This window comes from Homarus americanus, unplaced genomic scaffold (assembly GCF_018991925.1).
Source record: "Homarus americanus isolate GMGI-L3 unplaced genomic scaffold, GMGI_Hamer_2.0 scaffold23617, whole genome shotgun sequence".
Lineage (NCBI taxonomy): Eukaryota > Metazoa > Arthropoda > Malacostraca > Decapoda > Nephropidae > Homarus > Homarus americanus.
Genome location: NW_024720711.1, coordinates 3,753,259 through 3,770,828, shown reverse-complemented (window position 1 = coordinate 3,770,828; position 17,570 = coordinate 3,753,259). Strand labels below are relative to the sequence as shown.

The 17,570-nt window shown below is 37.1% G+C and overlaps 1 protein-coding gene across 2 annotated transcripts; it reads left to right on the top strand.

Moving 5' to 3' along the window:
* The first annotated feature begins 832 nt into the window (after positions 1-832).
* On the top strand, positions 833-15,757 carry LOC121860743. 2 transcript variants are annotated; one of them, XM_042358075.1, is made up of 6 exons: positions 833-978; positions 3,400-3,990; positions 6,282-7,350; positions 9,663-9,859; positions 11,330-11,536; positions 14,070-15,757. In XM_042358075.1, the coding sequence occupies exons 2-6, from the start codon at positions 3,430-3,432 to the stop codon at positions 14,211-14,213; spliced, it is 2,178 nt and encodes a 725-aa protein (XP_042214009.1). In that variant the 5' UTR covers positions 833-978; positions 3,400-3,429; the 3' UTR covers positions 14,214-15,757. The 2 variants fall into 2 exon arrangements, with proteins under 2 accessions (XP_042214009.1, XP_042214010.1); XM_042358076.1 differs by having other exon boundaries at positions 966-1,003.
* Positions 15,758-17,570: the final 1,813 nt, after the last annotated feature.

Below are 17,570 nucleotides of genomic sequence, written 5' to 3'. Positions count from 1 at the left end.
GAGCATAGAGAGCCTACCCAGCTGGGAGGGTTTTAGGGAAGCCCCCCTCACCAGAATTTTTTTGGGGAAATCTGACCAATATTATGTGCATTTTGAAACCATGTGCACTTGATATTATGTGATATTCTGAGGTCAAAAGTAATTACATTTTGCTCTACAAAAACGCCTGAGTAAACGACTGCATTAAAGAAAAAGTATTGCAACTTTCTGATGAAAAGGGGGTTGAGGTCCCCAAGACCCTCACCCCTGGATCCGAGCCCCTGAATATTCTTGAGTTTTTATTTCGACCTATGTTTGTGACTACTAGCGGTAAAATGAACAAAGTTGTCAGCTAAAAGGCGTAATTCAGTCATCTGCATTTTTTTTTGCGTCCTTTGGGTATTCGGGGGAATAAATGTAACTTTTAGACCAAAGAATTCCCTGGTCTAGGTGAATTTATGTAATTTTTTGTGGATCAGTGTAGTTGTGGCTGACAAAAATATTAAAGTAATCAGACATTAGACTTCGTTAGTTGTATAACTTTTATATATAGCTGAGTTTTCGCCGATTTTACTTTGGAGATTGGAGTTCGGTTATAAAGTTATTTCAATTGAAATACAGAAATATAAAATAACAATAAAACGTCACATTTTCAAAAATAAAATAAATATTGAATGCATTTTACATAGACTTTTGTCTTCATACCTATTTAATAGATTATTTTAAAAAATGTCATCGACTCATCGGGTCAGTTGGGAGGAGTGTAGAAGAGTAGTTAATCGTTCGTTCCCATCCACCATTAAGGCGTGTATTATTATTGCTATATCTTATTTTATCTATTTTTAGTGTCACCACAAAAACAAAGCTATTTATTTTTTTCTGTAAATTAACTCGATAGTCTTAAAGTGTGACTTTTAAGAAGCCTTGTAACACTTAGAAGAAGAATTCTTATGAAAGCTTTTACCGAGATGCTAACGACTGGCCACCACATGTAGTGAGGTGAATATAATGGTTGTTGTTGTCAGTAAGAGCTATATCTTTATTGTTTCGTGGGTGTATTAATGAATTCCTCAAAAATTGAAGTTATATGGTGTAAGAACATAAAATATGTTTATCACAGCGTCCTGTTGTATGGAGTCACGTTAAGAAAAAATCTAGACAACTTGTTTTGGTAATTATGTACGACTTCACAGCCGCTAATTTTTCACAGATAACGAATTTAAGAGGCAGATTGGCTAATAGTCCATTACCGGCGAACAACTCGAGAATGATATATGACCGTGACTGGCGGCAAGGGGAATTATTTCGCCGGGAGTTAATCGTTGTATAGCTATAAACATAACCTAACCAGAAGGAGTTGTTCGATTTGGGTAATTTTTTCCACAGATGTTCTTGTTATTATAAACTATTTGAGAAAACCCAATAGAACCTGACCTAACCAACCAAAGAAACCTACCTAACCTTACCTAATTTCCTAGCCCGTGGGGGACCCGTCATATTAAACAGAATGTACTTAGCCAGTCATAGCACAATCACGGTAAAATAGCGTCAGTAGGAACTTAGCCGGTCACAGCAAAATATCCACTATGAATTTTAAAAAAAGCCGTAATTTTACTATGTTTTATAGTGGACACAGTCGTATTTATGGAAAATGTGTTAAAAAAAGTGGTGTTTTTCTAAATTAAACCAAACCTAACCCTAGTTGATAAGAAAAACAAGTGGCAGAAGAATTGTTGGAAGACCTCACCAACCTAACCAAAGAAACCTACCTAACCTTACCTAACTTCCTAGCTGTGAAGCTCAACCCTCCGGACCCCACGGCAAATTAAACAGAAAGAAATTACTCATGTATGGTGTAATTTTACGTTGGTTCTTTTTGTGTTACGTTGTTTTTTTTGTGTGTGTATGTGAGAGCAGCGACCCATTCCGTGTGGCTCGTAAACATACACTGGCATTGACCGGAGATGATTGGTGGTACATAGCCAACGCTGAAGTAAATTTTTCACAAATTAAAGCACATTTTCCCATAGACTCATTATAAAAGCTGAAATCTGTTCCTAAGAAAAAAAATCCTCAAAGTAACTTAAAAGCTGCAGAACATATTTATAATTAAAATTTTTGGTGTACAGTGCACAATGATTAAAAAAATGAACCGGCTCCCAGATGGGATTAATGTCATCACTATCTCCAAAGGATTAAATTAATAGTAAATAGTACCAGAAGATAAGGTTTTATGTAAATTATCACATTATTAGTTTGATTACTTTGTCTTGTCCAGCGTTTCATATATCAAAACAGTTTCTCATCATACCCACGAACACTTGCCAGCGACTAGCAGCCCTTTTTTTTTTTTTTGCCACTTATCCATCGTACTAGGCATTCAGGCGGTCGGTCTATCCAGTGTTAATACCGGAGGAAACTGGGGACTGGGAAATCTGTGGTTTTTGGTAGTGTTACACTGGGTAACACCTTTCTCACATGTGTCCGGGCCAAGGCTCGAACCCTTGACATATTGGTGAGAGTTACGCATGTTACCGCTGTATAGTACTAACTCCCCCCGCAGTATCACTAACCAAGCCTTACCTAACAACCCTATTCTTGGATGGAAGTGCAGTATTTTAGATTAGGTTAGGCAGGTTGGTTAAAGTGCTATTTTGTCAATGGTTCATATGGAAAGTTCACTGCTTAGTATTTGGATCACTCATTGGTTAGTGTGTGTCAACAGTTTAACTGTGACTGTATTTACTCTTTTAACAAAAATATAAGAAAAACTACAGTTTGAAAGTTACAATTCCTCTAATTTTTGTTTATTTTTTTCTGAGAGATAAGAAACAAGTTTTCATTGTGGAATTTTTTCCTAAAGTGGCTCCTCCTTACAAGAGGATGCTGTTGTAAACTATTACTGAATATTGGTGATAAACTTACTACACACAGTGATTCCCAACCAGGGTTCCATGAACACTTTAAGGGTTCCAGAAAATTAAATAATAATAATAATAACAAATCAAAGCTCTGCAGTTTATAATTCATAAATGGAACTCTTTTAACTTGAGCTTAACTTTAACAGAGAAATACTTATACTGTAGATAGTTTTTTACTTAGATGTAATTTAGTAGTCATTTTGGTTAATAAGGGAAAAGAGTACGGGTGGGTGGCTCTGATTGGGGTTCCAGAAAATATTACATGTGGCTTATAGGGTTCCTTGACTAAGAAAAGTTTGTGAACCCCTGTATTACAGTACAGTACTGTATGGGTATGTAGTACAGTACATGTTTACTGTAGAACCTAATATAAAGTTAAAAACATATGCATAGTGTACATAATAGGCTTTGTTGTTCTCTCTGGTGGTACTTGTCTTGATAGTAAGTCATTTATACTGTACATTTATTGTGGAATTAACATGCAATATTTATTTTGCAGATAATAGCAGACCACTGAGAGCCTTCAAAAATGGTTCGCTTTGCACGTGCTGATGGCTCAAAAGGCTCAAATAAACGTGTATTGGAAGAAGCAACACCGTGGTCAGATATAGTTGCACAGCGAAATGACACAGTTGAAAAAGTTAGTGAAGAGAAGAAACCCAAGAAAAGGAAGAAACAAAATCTGAAAGATGGAGAAAGTACATTTATTACTGAAGCAAAAGAAGATGATAAAGATAAGAAGCAACTAAAAATTACAGACAATGAGAAGTTGGACATAACTGTACAAGGAGAGAAAGAAAATGAAGTTATGCAGGCAGTAACCAGTACAAGTGAAGCAGGAAAGAAGAAGAAGAAGAAGAAGAAAGACAAAAAGAATGTGACTGAATTAAAGCAGGAATTTACTATCAATTCAGAGGGTCAGCGGGTAAAGGTTTTTAAGAATGGGATAGAGAGACCTTGGATTGATCTTCCCTATGAAGACAATGAGAGAATGACTCGATATGATAATATGTGGGTCAAACGGGAAATGGTAGAGAAATTGGACCAGCTTAAAGCAAGTTTGAAAGAAGGAAACCATGGTGAACAAGAGGTAGAAACTAATTTTTAAAATTTTCTAAGTTATGTTTGGTATAAAATGTTAAAATGATTCATAGTATTGTACAGACAGGTTAGTATAATGGTATCCCTCGCTATATGAATGTTTGAGATACGAAAATATGCTTAATACAAATTTCCTAAATTACCCACCTGTTTTTTGTGTTATGAAAGCTTGCCCCACTTATAGGAATTTGGGTCCTGGCAAAATTTCAAATCGTTCACCCCCAGGAGTCAGCTGGGGCAACCACATACCCCAAGCACTCTCACAACAAGGCTTTGGTAATAGTTACAGTGGGGTATGCTATGACGAATGGATTCTACTACGAATATTCCTATAACGAACGGTTTTACCTATAAAATTGAGAATGCTATAACGAACGAAACTCCTGCAACGAACATTAGTTTTTTTTTTTTTTTATACTAATTTATTGTTTTTTTATTACAAGTATTAATGATATTCTTTATTTCAGGGGTTTAGATGCATATTTATGCACTTTTTTACAATTTTATATTATATTTTTCAGTGTTAAGTGGTTGTATTTGGGGGCCTGGAACGGATTAATCGTATGTCGAACAAGGTTCTAGAACCAATTAGATTCGTTATAGCATACCTCACTGTATTTTATGGTTATTTTTCAATTCTTAGTTATATTAACAGTGTAAACATAATTCTTCTTATTTTTTTTTGTTTTATTCATTTACATGCTCACACAATCCTCATTCATAATGAAAAACAAATTATAAAGTCAATAACATAGAGAATAAACATTTCTTCGTAAGCCAGTGAAAGTTAGCCGGGAGTTATATTTTGGTTATTATTCAACTGGTAATTTCACGTCAGTAAACTTAAGTTTCCTCACCGTTTTACTCAGTTATATGAACACAGTCCCACGTACTGTACATAATGTGCAAAAAAAAGTAAAATTAATAATTATCATAAAGTCAAAAACACAAAAGGAATAAACACTTTGGATGAGAAAGCAGGATGTGAGAGCGTCCCCAGTCGGGCTGTCGCTATGGTGAGGATTGAGAACAGTGGCATAGCCACGTGTGACACAGCCGGCGTCTATACAAATGACGGCTATGTTAAACTTTGTTTTAGCTTGTCCTTAATGGTTCTTGGTAGGTCTTTTTCCTGTTTGTGGACCAATTTCATATTTTGGGGTATAATATTGGGGTATTTTTGTCATTGGGAATTGAACCGTAATATCCCCATTTGTTCTGTTATTCAAAATACAAAAGTTCACGTAACGATTTTTATTTTTATTTATTTCTTTATTAATTTCTTTATTTATTTTTACACCTAACCCATTTGTTTATTGAGGGTTATTGTACTCAGGCATTTTTGTATAGTAAAAAGTAATTATTGACCTCAGAATATCTCCTAATATCAAGTGCATATGGCTTCAAAATGATCTCAAAATGCCCATGATATTGGCCAGATTTAAAAAATATATATTCTAGGAGGGGGCATACAGCACCCCCACAAAACCCCAGCTGGGTGGGCTCGCCGTGTTCCACCACCCACAAATTCTTGGGCCCCCTCTTTTGATATTCCTGGATCCACCCCTGGTGTGGCATCGGTTGTTTCATGGCGGCTAACCCATCATCATACTGTGGGTTTGCTCACCTTAGTTCACCGTGCTATCTCAGCATTATGTATACCTTTGTTGTGAAGGCCAACAGCACATCTCACATCTTGCGATGTCTCCTCGATATTTCCTTGCTCCATTTGATGTAAAATCCTGTTGAAGACTGGACTGGCTTGGTGTTGGTGTCCATTTACAACATCTGAAGCCTCGGAGGATTCACATCATTCAAAAACAGATGTACTGTACTCATTCATGCTCAAAGGTTGCAGATGGAGAACTACCAACTGTTCAGAAATAGGTCGAGTAACATTGCTCTGAAAGCCTCAAATCACATTGACCTCATGACTAATGATACTGTTTTTGGGGACTACATTTGTTATTATACTGAATGATATTTCACATTTTAAAAATGGTTACTGTATACTATAGTTGACTTTATACCATGTTGTGTGGCAATACACTACTAACCAAATTTAAAATAAAAAAAATGGGTTGGACGCTTGAATTTTTAAGCTGGAATTATAGGATTCTTGGATTTTGTGGGGCTCCTGGAAATTTGATTCCAAGGACAGTTGGATTCTTTTAAAATTTGAGGCTATCAATTATCCTGAAGTCAATATTATTACAAATTTCTAATTCTAATGTGTAAGCTTAGATCTGTTGATATTATATTCCTTGTAATCTTTTTCAGGTAATGAGAAAACTGATGAAAGCAAAAAGGAAAGCCCACAGGGCGCTGAGGATTGAATTGATGTATGAACAGAAGAAGTTAATAAGTGATGAGAAGCAAGTGAATACTCGAGATAAAAGTATAACTAAAAAATTGCAGAAAGCAAATAAGAAAGTAAGGAAAAGTAAAAAAAAGAGCATCAAAGATGAGAATGATCAAGTATTTATTGATAATGATGAGAATGTCAAGAAAGAAGATCCCAGTGAGAAGGCACCAAATTTAGTTGGTGATGATTTCACAGGAAGGTTGGGTGAGGGAAAGGAAGATTGTGAGAGTAAAGGCGATGTTAGTGTTACAAAATGTTTTGAGCAAAGATACACTCCCAAAAGAAATAAAAAAATGAAGCTCAGAAATTGGGGAACAGGTGCAAACAGCATCAAGTTAGAAAATTGTGTTCTTGGTAACCTTAATCTTCAGAATGAGAATCAAACTGTTCCTCGCATCTCTGAAGGAAATCCCCGTGCCTCGGAAGAAAATCCTCTGGCCTTGGAAGAAAATCCTCTGGCCTCGGAAGAAAATCCTCATGTCTCTGAAGAAAATCCTCGCACCTCTGAAGAAAATCCTCAAGTCTCTGAAGAAAATCCTCTTGTTTTTGAAGAAAATGACGTGATGACTCAGTTTGATGGCTTTTGGGTGAAGCGGGAAGCAGTTGAGAGACTCACTTCTGTGAAAACAGAGAAATTGAAAAGTATATATTCTGCAAGAACAGATGGAAATGAGATAGAAGAGCTAACAAGAGAGGAACAAATAACATTTCAGCGAGCCATGAAAAAGGAAAAGCTATTTGAGAATCGAAAATTGTTGAAAGAACTGAGGGGACGTAGAATGGGAGGATTAAGGAAGTCCCCTTATGTATTTAAGTTCATGGGTGGAAGTGATAGTAATCATAGCCATTCAGTGAAGGACAATAGTAATCATAGCCATTCAGTGAAGGACAACAGCAGCTCAAAACCTACTGACAGTGAAGTTGTCAAATTTGATGGTTTCTGGGTCAAGAAGGAATCAGCATCCAGGCTTCATAAGCTAAGAGGTAAATATTGTTTGTTTTATGTTGAGTACAAAAAAGTCATGGTTTTCTTGATTACAGGGGGGTGGGGGAGTACTTAATCTTTGGAAAGTTTGGCTAATTTCCTCAACATTTTTAAACAAAGAAAATACTATTTGTCTATTATTCATATTGATGTAACAGTAACTCTCATGGCTGATTTAAACCATGGCTTAAATTTAAAAAAAAAATAAAAAAATGCTTAATACCCGTTTTATCATTGGTTTTAATAAGTTCTTGTTGGGTTTTATTACTTCCAGATGATTTTAATGATTTATGGTAAATTTCCATCACCACTCATACTAAAAGGACTATCACTATTAAATATTAAAAATAAATTTGAAACCATGACCAAGTATATATGGAACTATTCCATTTATTATACTGGTAATGATTTCTTTATATATTTTTTGCACATTCGATATGTAGGATTGTGTGTGCCTGTAATTGAGAAAAAAATACGTATCTAATTGAAATTACGATCTGAATAATAACCAAAACATTTGTCACAGCACAGATTGGTAAGGAGAGAGTGAGGGGAATGTGGCTACAGTGACTTGTTCAACTTGGCAACAATGTTACTAGTGATATAAACAGACTCAAACAAAAGAAAAAGTGGCCTATACACTCGGGTCGCAGAGTTTGTACATTTGTAGTATGCAACCCCGCTTATATGCTTCTGACCCCCTGACTACCCTTGCTCGAGCCAACTCGCCCAGTATCTCACGCTAGCCCAGCATCTTTTGGGTGAGAATCAAGTTTACCCACCCAGCATCCCTCTTATTTATCATATCATAACTTCAAAAGCATATATTTTTTCATAATTTTAGTATTTATTTATTTAACTATCTATTTTGATGGTGCAGCTGGTTGGGCTTATTGCCAGAAGGGGCTGCCTAAATTAATTATGATTATAATAATAACCTCACTAGCCACAGCAGCTCACCAAGACATCTCTCTCGCACTAGTTCTGTGAACATCTCCCAGGCTCTCATAAAGTTTTTCTTTACTGGTGAATTTTAGTGGCAGTGCTCATGGTGGTGAGAGTGAGAAAACTATGCTGTTTTTTTACAGGGTATAATATGGTTTGTGGGAGTTCACACAGCTGCCTTTTTACTTTGGGTAGGGATACCTTAGTTAAAACGGGGGTTATACCTACAGTATATAATACAAGGGGGACCAGAATATACGCGAATTCACACATGCAGGATCCCAGCAACGTAACTCTCATGTACTCTGAGACCCTACTGTGTAGTGCATGAGGGTTTGTTCTTCATGTAGCAATATAGAGTAAAGAATGAATATAAGGGTACAGCAGGCAAAGCCAGGATAAAGTAGCTTTTACTGTGGGCGTGTACTGTACCGGCTAACTATTATTTGCCGTAAATGACCCACGAAAATACAGGCATCCCTCGTTTAACAATAGGGATGTGTTCCTAAAAAACCTAATGTAAGTGAAATTGTTGCTAAAATGAGGGAAACAAATTTGCTATAAAAATAACATACAGTAGAGCAAAGTAACACTCACCAAGTCCACTGGCGGGTGACGGTCTTCAGTGCAGGTGCCTTCTTAAGAATGGTGGACTTCATTGACTGTGCAAGGCCAAGTACTTTCTCATGCCATATAATGTCAAGCTTCACCTCCAAGCTCAAGGACTCGCAGAGAGTGCTTGGTCTTGCCTAAGTAAGGAGGTGAAACAGTAGCACGCTTACCTGGCATTATCACAAAGTTCACTCACTTTACACAATATCACAGCCGTACAGGGTATATGAACAGTCCATGTACTTAATAACCCATAATAGTCACAACAATAAAAGTGATGCACAGCTATAGTGTATGCACTGATAACAGGGAAGCACGGAAGACAACGATCAAACGACAGGCAGTAAATACTTAGTAGTACACGGTGTGTGTTGGTAGGTGGCAGGAACTGAAGATTTGGTTTTAAAATCCTATCTGGTCACTTAAAAACTAAGAAATAATGAAGAGTTTTAGACTCACAATCCATCTTTATTCAGCATTTTGAAGCATCTACAGGGTTTGAATCTTCACATTGTTAGCAGAGAAGTTTATACTCATTCATCAACCTGACAATGGTTGTTTTAGAAAATCAAAGGCACTGTGCCTACTGTGAAATACTACACTACATCTAGTCATTGTCAGGTTTTTTAAATGGAATTTAAGGGTATAATCTCATGCATTCTTAGCAACTCTTACTGAGCTATGAAACCTTATTTTGGTAGGGTGGTTACTTAAGCTTACATTAAAGTTGGGACTTATTACTTTTATATTACAGCACAGCTAACTTCAGAAGGTGTATCTGAGGAAGAGTTGCAGATGATTCTACGAAAAGAGCGCCGCAAAGAGGAACGATTTTTGAAAAATGAAAGGAAATTGCTGTGCTTGAAATGTCGCAAACCAGGTCATATGGTCTCTGCTTGTCCAGAAGTATCAGAAGACACAAAGGAAGGGCAGTTAGCTATTTGCTATACAGTAAGTAACCACAATGGCTTTCCTCTTACAATTTATGATTATTATTACAGCTGGTAATATACGAGTATAACTAATAGGACACTTAGGTCTCTTTGTGAGTCAGAATTTCATTCTGTAGTACTGGCTCTGATCCCCATGAAGTGTGCTGTGTAAGCAAGATTGGGGTGACATTACTAGGGACTAAGTGCTGTACTGTACAGGGGAATCAGATATTGGAGTGCTGGTTGTGATGTGTCATCATTCTTCTATGTGTTCAATCTGCCTCTTTAAGCAGGAATTCTTCTGGTTTTTCGGAATACAATATCTTGGAATCTGATGGTATTTTGGGAAGTAGGCCTTTTAGGTGGATATTTCCCGTACTTGTTGTTTAAGGCTGTTTTTCCTAGTTGATTGCTGTCAGAGATAGGCCATGGTATGGTAGATTCATTGTATGTCCCACTTCAGAGGCAGGATCATCATTTTCACCACCATTTTCCACACTTGCAGAAGTTAATCAGAATTACCTTATGGCTTGGTGTCCTAGTTGCCATCAGGTAGATTTGAAGCAGGTTTAATGGTTAGTTGCCCTTCCTATTCCTAACTCACTTTTACAGAGTATGAACTTGGCATTACAGTATATGTAGGATTTTTAAGTGCTCTATTAACTGACAAGACATGGTCAAAACTGCTTGAGGTTATCAAATATTACTTGCCTTTTTGGATAATTCTCTCACTCTTGAGCCGTCATGTCTTTGATCATTGCCTTTCCATTGTTTTTCGGTCTTTTCTTCTCCCACTAGTTGCAGGAATGAGATGAGATATTTAATGGCAGGTATGACCTCTCATCTCTCAAGCCCTGAAAAAAATTCCCCGTCCCTGGAATTTTTCTCGTCATTTCCAGAAATTACACCCGACTTTCATCTCTCAAACCAAGGAAAAAAATCCCCGACCCGGAATTTGCCAGGTACTGTACTACCGGGAAAATATTCTCTGAATTTCCAGAAAATGCACCCCTCAGAAAATCTTTCCAAATTCCAAGCAAACTTCAGTTCCGGCTATCGGAGAATTCCGGTTAAAAGGGAATCCAGCTGATGAAGATATTACTAACAACATCAGAACTTGCAGCCTGTTTTCTATATATGATGGTTAAAAAATTGTCATAATAATATGAAAATTAGGTTTACCCGGTAGGTATTGGCACTTACAGTACTGTACTCTATAATAAGATTTTTTTGTCTTACATAGTACACTTAATGGCCTTTCTGAGACTGTACAAGTACAGTATGCTGGTGGTGGGTGGCCTGAGCACCAGACTTAAAAAAATTTTCTTCACAATCATTGCACCTTGGTACACTTAGTTTTTGGGTTGTGGAGAAGATCTCCATTTCTAACATTTTGCTTTGCAGTTTACTAATGTAAGTTCTTTCTGATATGATAATTTATTTATCTTTGGAAACTTATGACTTTAATAATTAATGACTTTCTTCTCAGTGTGGATCAACAGAGCACACATCTCGAGAATGCTCAGTGAAACGGAAAGGTTCGGTCTATCCCCATGCAAAGTGCTTCATCTGCGGAGATATGGGACACATATCCCGAGAGTGCCCTGACAATCCCCGAGGACTCTACCCAAATGGAGGGGCTTGCAGAGGTTGTGGATCAGTAGAACATTTTGTGAAAGATTGTCCAGACTTGCAGGTTAGTATACTTTTGTGTGATTACTCATCTTTTTTATACAAACTTTGTGAGTTCATTTTGTTTAAGCAGTACTATCAGTGTATAGCATTCTACACCTCAGTAGAACAGGTAAGAGCTGTTGCTATAACTGAAACCTTTAATGGTCCTCCTTTGTGTGCACATCACTCATCATCACCATCATTGGTTTACTGTCATTTTCCACAGTTGTGTGGGTTATCTGTGGTTGCCTGATGGCAGCCTCTCTCGTTAAGTTCTTAACTCTAAATGTAATTTCTTACAACTTTTTCCCATGTCAGTCTTTGCCTGCTCCTGGGTCTCCCTTTCACATTTAGGCTCATGCATCTCTTGACCCAGTTGGCCTCATCCATTCTCTCCACATGCCCAAACCATCTCAGCTTATCTCTATGCAAAACTTTGCCAATAATTTTAGTACCCTGCCACCCTCCTAGCTTAAAACAGAGCTTCCTGTCTTTCAATGTCACATTGCTCATCCACCTCACCCATTCTCATTTCAGCTCACTCAAGTAGGTCGTAGGCAGCTATCAAACAGAGAGGTATTACTGCCTTAAAAGATATTGGAAACATAATGTGTTGTCTAATGATAGAACCTGCTGTTATTTGGCATCACAAAAATTGTGACCAAGTCCTAGGTTACTGATCTGACTTTCTTCCTCATTTACACAGTTGCAGGGTCACAATTGTTTATAATACTTTGACAACTTAAATTTTTTCAATCTTGATTTGTTGTATTTTTCTATTTATTTATTTATGGTGTCAGTTCAAAATTCAGTATTATTAAAACGGGGCCTTCTTGGATGGGTCTCACCGGTCGGGAAGGCTGTGGACCCCAGGGCCAATTCAACTGTCATCAAACTACTGGGGCCTTAACTAACGTCACCACAGTTGCTGGAGAATCGACTTCCTTCACACACATTTTTACAACATTTGCGGCTTGAGATATATTTTTTCTTCTGTGGAACATATATTAACCTCTTTCCTCGATCTCTTACTACTGTCTGAACTTCAACTGTCCAAGGTAGCTTCACCCAAACCTTTTCAAGTCTCCAACTCTAATGGAAAGAGGTATAAACCTCTTTCCATTCTAAGGGAGGTGTATGTGCCTATTGCAATACACATACACCTGTAGGTCGACTCATGAAACTTGAATCGTCTCTTTATGTTGTCATCTGGCTCAAAATATCTCTACCAACCGTGACTATCTTTCTTTGTTTCCTATACAGATATCTATTGTTTAGTGATCAGGATACATTCCTGAAAAACAGATTGCTAAGTGAAATGATTGCCAAATGAACAGAAACGAGATAAATCCTAAACAAAGGTTAATGAGGAATAATATCCATGGAGACGGCACGTAATTATCGCCACCCAGTAGCACTCAGATCGGGTGAGGCTCAGCTGTGAACTACTGTATGTTATTGTTCAACTCGTAATTTTGGCAAGATACTGTATCCGTAATTTTCTTCATTTTCTTTTATTCCTTTACATGCACACACATTTGTTCATACAGAATGTGCAAACAAGATAAAAAAAATAAGGTGCCCCCTCCCCATTGTGATGACTGCCTGGTCTCATTGACTGTTCGACACCTCCTGGTGGAGTGTCCCAGTTTCAGAGATATTCGTCATAAGGCAGGAAACCTTCAGAAAACAAAATTTTGAGGTTTAGACTAACTAAATGTTTAAATAAACATTTCTTGATACCTTTCCCAAATAATTATAATAAAATTGTCATTTTATATACCTGTATACTCTGTAGGTATTCTATTATTTAGGACCCAAGAATAAAACATTAAAGATTCCCGTTCAACAGTCATTCGTTATAAATGAAATAAAAGTAAAACTTGGTTGAATTGCTAATGTCTATCAGAACTTATTTAACTAATAAATTTTTTTTAGTAATAAATGCCTTTCATATTGTTCTAAAAATAAAATAACTTCTGAACAAGGAAATTAGCCATATGCAGAATATCTGCACTAGAAGTAAGTGTTATCAATTCGTGTTGCTGTATCACCTCGGACTGGCTGTCCTTTTTTTTCCTGCACCATCTTCTTTGACTTTCAAGCACGGGATTGTGATATAGCTCTTTTACTGGTGCTACCTGTCTTGAAGCCTTTTACCTGCAAAAATATGAAGAATGCCAGAAAAAAGTTAGATACCAAGAAATTTGGCTCGGGAGTTTGTTAATATACCATTTTACTACAACGGCGTCCAGCCCACCGGATCAGTGGTCAGTCACTCGCTCAGCTCGTTGGATGATTGTACAGTATATGTGCCGTTTGTAAGTTTATTATAATTTGGCTCTAGTGATAATAATTTCTTGACAACTCTTGTATCCACCAGACAGATATTATGTGCATTGTTAGCCAAGAGAAAAGAAGCATAAATATATAAATACTGAAGATTCTCTCTTGAAATTATGACATACCATTGGTTTCTCCTAAAGTTTTGTACAGTATTTGAATACCTAGTTGGTTAATGCAAATTTACCAAATTGATTTTTTTTCTCTCATAGAAGGAACATGAAGAATCAAACATCAAGATGAACCGAATAGATGGAACAGCTATAGAAGCTTTGGATTTTGAGGAGCCAGATACTGAAATGGGTGGTAAGGTATCAGTAGACAAGACAAATAATTGTAAAGTCGTGAAATTTTAATATAAATATATCATCTTTGTATACTGTACAGTATTTCTTTGGAGACCTGGATGATAAATGGAGCTTGTAGCTAGGTAGTTCATGTAATATGTACACAGTGCCTTTGGGCTGGGCACCGTGGCATTGGCGACCAAGCAAATTACCTTATGCTTAGCTGCAGCTAACCTGACAATAACATAAACTCTCCAATACAACCATCTTCGTTTAAAAGAGGGAACAGAAGCAAAGGTTGCTATTGAAGGCAGAGGTCTGATGAGCCTGTGGTGTCATCATTACACAGGCACTTTACATTCAACTGTCAGGTTTTGCCATCTTGGATTTCAGGTGCTACCCATCATTTAGTGTCAGCTAACTTTGCTACCCAAAGGGAGGAGGGAGGGTGTCTTGAAACTTCCAGGTGCAGACTTTGCCATCAAAGGAAATTTCAGGCTCAGTCCTCCATAAATGATTTTTGTAAGGCAATACTGCACCTTTATTGTGGAGCAATAACTCCAGCTCAGCTACAGGTACCTGACTTATCAAAAAGAGACAGGGATAAAGGGTAAGAATAGAACAATGCTAAATCGACGTGCTTCAGAAATTTTACTTGCTTTCAAACCTTTTCCTGATTTTTAACCCCTTCTGTACGGTGATCCTGACACCAGTGTTATGGAAGCGCCAGTGGAACAATGTGGTGACGCCAATGATGGTGTCATACCTCCCCCGTGACTTGCATGCTACTGCATTGGTGTGGGATGGAGCTCACTGTATATATTCAATCCCTTCCTTATGATGACTAATAGCACCTACCTCTCCCCTGTTGTCTCCCTTCCCTTACACCACCACATCCTCTTCTCTGTCCTTCCTTCCATCCCCTCCTCTCTTGCCAATAAACTGAAAAAACAAAACAGAGTGGCTATCCCCTCCTACCCTCCTCACTACTCCCCTTACCCCCTACCTTCCCTACCACTCCCCCTACCCCATCTCTCCTACGTGCTACATCACTTTCATGATAATTCTTCACTGCTACCGTCCCTATCCCAGCAAGGGGAAAAAATTACAGGCATATGTTTCTATATTATCACACCTAGTAATGAAAAAAAAGTCATGGAAGTTGGACAATTTAATGGTGGGTCAGATGGTAAAGTTTGACAGTTAAATGGGAAGGTGTCCTCAACTGCAACTGTTTTTTTTTTTTTTTTTTTTTTACAATGGATATGGTTGTAATGGGGAGATTGAATCATTTTTAATTTAATACATCTAATCATAAGGTTAGTTGCCCTGCCATGAATGCCAGGGTAATAAAGACATAAGTATTAATACAGTGTTTGTATTATACTTGTATCATAAAAACCTTCTAATCCCTTGTAAACTTGGGTGTATAAAAATTTGTTTCTACTGTATATAATATTTTGGTATTGTGTGATTCTTGCAACTTGATCATTCATGTACAATATTATAATTGATGTAATACACTTGTTTGTATTGTTTATCCCTCTGGTAATTTCCAGCAAGGAAAAATAGTTTGTTATATGCAAAGTTAATAAAGAATACTTCGAGCAATAGCTTAATGCCTCTCAGATGAGGTATTTATGTTTTACTCACCTGGCACTGCAGGCCTTTAAGGATAGTGATGGCAAAATGTGGTCATTACCCATTGGATGGGTGAATTTCCAAAAGGAACAAAAGGTGGATCGGGGGAGTAAACAAAGAATCAGTCCAATCTCATGTGCAAAAATAGAGCACGGAATTTAAATTAGGCTTGCAGAAAATACAATGCAAAAGTTGTGGGATTTGACTGTCTAGTGAGCTTGGATCCTCCATATTGCACCAGTTGCAGGATATTTTGGCAAAGGGTTGAGATCCTTGGTGACCACAACAGTCCATCTAGTTTATGGGCATCAGCCTTCCTCAGGGTCTTTGATTTATGGTATCCATTCCCTTAAGCATTTTAAAGTTTATTTATCAGCTGCTCTCAGCACATGCTCTGTCCATCTTAGACATGCAGTTTTTCTTCAGTGTTTGGGTCTTACTCTTCCAGGCAAAATTACTCTTTGTAAGTTATGCATTACTTTGCCCTACTTGAACAACAATTTTGATCTCAATAGGGGTCTTGGAGCAGCTACACCTCAACTTACAGATCTTTATTTTTGTGTGTCCACTTCATTGTTGGGTGTTATCAATATTTTACTTGCAGATTGGCTTGATTTTCCACCATAAGACGTACATCGTCCACTTAGGACAATCTATTGATCATTTCATTCTCAACCCTGACACCCCTCTGCTTGACCACCAGGTTACAGTAGGCATATGACCCCCTCAACATCAGGGCCTGGGGCAAATAATAACCATAAATACATATAAAAAAAAAAAAGATCAATAGTGAGATATATATATATATATATATATATATATATATATATATATATATATATATATATATATATATATATATATATATATATATATATATATATATATATATATATATATATATATATATATATATATATATTGTGTTGTCAGTAGTAAGAGCAACAATTGAAACCCTGCAATTGTGTGTAATGAGGCAGAAAGTCAGATCAGCAACCTGGGAATTGGTCAAAATTTTTTGATGCCATATGGCAGCAGGGTCTATCACTAGACCACAAGAGGCTTCCAATATATTCCCAGGCGGTAGTACCTCCCTGTTTGATAACTGCCAACACCATTTTCTACCCAAATATAATCCTGAATTCTTTATCTAAAAGTTTGATTAAATAAATATTTTTTAAAACAAAAGAATATGATACAGGCACGAATGGGGCTGTTTTACAATAAAGACTGGTATTTTCAACTCTTCACAGGAAAATTTCCGAGTTTAAACAACAAAAAAGTCATTTAAGACCCACAATTAAATTAATTCCTAAAACTGTTTATTTACGTCCATTTGCTCTGTTGCCGGGAAAGATAATGGAACTATTATTCGGGGGGACTATTTTTTTTACTTTTTTTATGGTTGTATGGGCACGTGGGTGGAGGAGACTGCAGTGGGAGTGGGTAAACAAAGTGAAAGATTACAGGGAAATAGTGTTAGGAATGATGACAAAACTAAATTAGACAGGGAGTTAAAGCCTAAACTCGGTAAAGAGAGGACTCGGAACACGACTAACTTAAATGTCTACTACTCGAACAGTAGAAGTATGAGAAACAAAATGGATGATATTAGGGCCTTGGTATGTACCGAAAAAATCGATATAATAGCATTCACTGAAACATGGATCAACCTAGACTCACGTGAGTTACCGGTCGAATACCAAATTGCGGGTTACAAATTGTTCCATCCGATAGGCAGACCAGGAAAGGAGGCGGAGTAGCAATCTATGTGGGGGATAATCT